Genomic DNA, 1969 nt, shown 5'->3' with positions numbered 1-1969 from the left:
GGATCAGCAGGAGGGAATGGCCACAGGGCCTGGCTGGACCATGATGACCCCAGTAAGGGACTGGGATGAGCATGGATGATGGGCCACCAACACAGGGCAATGGACCACTGTCCCTGAATGCTGTCCCTCCATCCTGGACCTTGTCCTTCCATCCCCAGTGTCCCCCCATCCCTGGACACTGTCTGTCCATCCCTGGACATTGTCCGCCCATCCCCAGACATTGTCCCCCCATCCATGACAGCAGAAGGATGAGGTTCTCCCTGGGGTGGGAATTTCCGTGCTGGTTTCCCACTGCAGCACTGGGAAATCCATGATCCCATGTGGGGAAGGGACAATGGCCACCCCAAGGGGCAGGAGGGGCAGTGTCCCCACACCAGAGGGGGACAGGGAGAGGATGGACAATGCAAGGGCTGGATTTGATGTCAGGATGGATGTCCTGGAGGCAGAAACACCTTTGGGAGCATCTCCGGGGGACGCAGCAGTCCGGAACGGTTCCTGTGGCTCCTGGGGACAGCTGGGACAGCAGCGGTGGCACTGCCACCTCAGCACCGCGTCCTGCAGAGATGCCGGGTCCATCCTGGGCACATCTCCCTGCCCCAAACCCGCGTCCAGCCCCGCTACTCGTTGAAGATGGCGCCGAGCTGGGCCCCGGCCGCGTGGGGCGGGAAGGACTCGAAGGCGACGTCCAGCGGGATCTCGTAGCGGGGCACGGAGCCCTGGAAGTGCGAGCCGTGCCCGTGGGCCGCGGCCAGGCCCACCGACGGGTAGTGGCCCATGAAGGGGTAGGGCTTGTCCAGCTCGGGGGAGCCGTCCTGCTTCAGGGAGAAGTTGCCGCTGATGCTCAGGGGCGGCGTCAGGGGCCCCTCGTAGGGCGGCGTGGAGCAGTCAGAGGGGTGGCTCCCAAACGAAGCCTCCACCAGGCTCTTGAAGGCCGGCGGCTTCAGGTGCAGCAGGTGGGACTCCATGGAGCCGTAGGGAGGGCTGGGCAGCCCCTGGTAGCCGAAGGAGTGGCCGGGCAGGCCCGGCTCGCACGGCTTCTCCTCCTGCTTCTCCAGGAAGAGCGGCTGCGCGCCCAGCTGCAGGCAGCCGGCCACCAGGTTGCTGGTGGGCTGCGAGAGCCCCTTGCACAGCATCTCCACGAAGCTCTTGCCCTCGGGCGTCTGCCCGCTCTCCAGCACCTCGGACAGGGCCCAGATGTAGTTCCTGGCCAGCCGCAGCGTCTCGATCTTGGAGAGCTTCTGCGTTTTGGAGTAGCAGGGCATGACCCGGCGCAGGTTGTCCAGGGCGTCGTTCAGGCCGTGCATCCGCGTGCGCTCCCGGGCGTTGGCCTTGACCCTCCGTGCCCGGAACCGCTCCAGCCTGGCCTTGGTCATCTTCTTCTTCTTCGGGCCCCTCCTCTTGGGCTTCTCGCTGTCCTCTTCCTCCTCCTCCTCCTCCTCTGCGCTGTCGCGCTCCTCGGGCAGGGCGGGCAGCAGCGCGAAGGGAGCGCTCCTGGCGTCCCCCTGCTCCTTCAGCTCCTTGGCTGCCGGCATTTCGCCCATCCAGGCCTGGCTGCTGACGAGCTCGGCCATGTCCGAGGGCTTGGCGCAGCTCTGGGGCATCTGCAAGGGAGGGACGGGGACGTGGGGACGGGTCCCGGAGGGAGAATCCTCAGCACGGTGGGAAAATCTCTCTCCAGACACAGCAGCACTTTCTGCCCACTCCCAGTACCTGTGGATTCCTTTTTTCCACCTATGGATTCCTTTTCCCCACCTATTTCCCTCTCAATTTCCAGCGGATTTTGGATTCCGTTTTTCCACCTATGGATTCCGTTTTTCCACCTATGGATTCCTTTTCTCCATCTATGGATTCCTTTTCCCCACCTATTTCCCTCTCAATTTCCATCAGATTTTAGATTCCTTTTTCCCACCCATGGATTCAATTTTTCCACCCATGGATTCCTTTTCTTCACCTATGGATTCCTTTTTCC

General features: G+C 62.6%; 1 protein-coding gene across 1 annotated transcript; it reads right to left on the bottom strand.

Annotated features, from left to right (window-relative positions):
• Positions 1-617: 617 nt before the first annotated feature.
• NEUROD4 (neuronal differentiation 4) lies at positions 618-1601 on the bottom strand. Its single transcript, XM_059491351.1, has one exon. It carries the CDS (start codon positions 1599-1601, stop codon positions 618-620), a length of 984 nt encoding a protein of 327 aa, XP_059347334.1.
• Positions 1602-1969: the final 368 nt, after the last annotated feature.

Source organism: Ammospiza nelsoni, chromosome 32, assembly GCF_027579445.1.
Source record: "Ammospiza nelsoni isolate bAmmNel1 chromosome 32, bAmmNel1.pri, whole genome shotgun sequence".
Lineage (NCBI taxonomy): Eukaryota > Metazoa > Chordata > Aves > Passeriformes > Passerellidae > Ammospiza > Ammospiza nelsoni.
This window is presented reverse-complemented; position numbering and strand designations above follow the sequence as displayed.

What these genes read in the sequence shown, in the direction of transcription:
- NEUROD4 (XM_059491351.1), bottom strand. Translation starts at nt 1,601, where the DNA reads ATGCCCCAGAGCTGCGCCAAGCCCTCGGACATGGCCGAGCTCGTCAGC.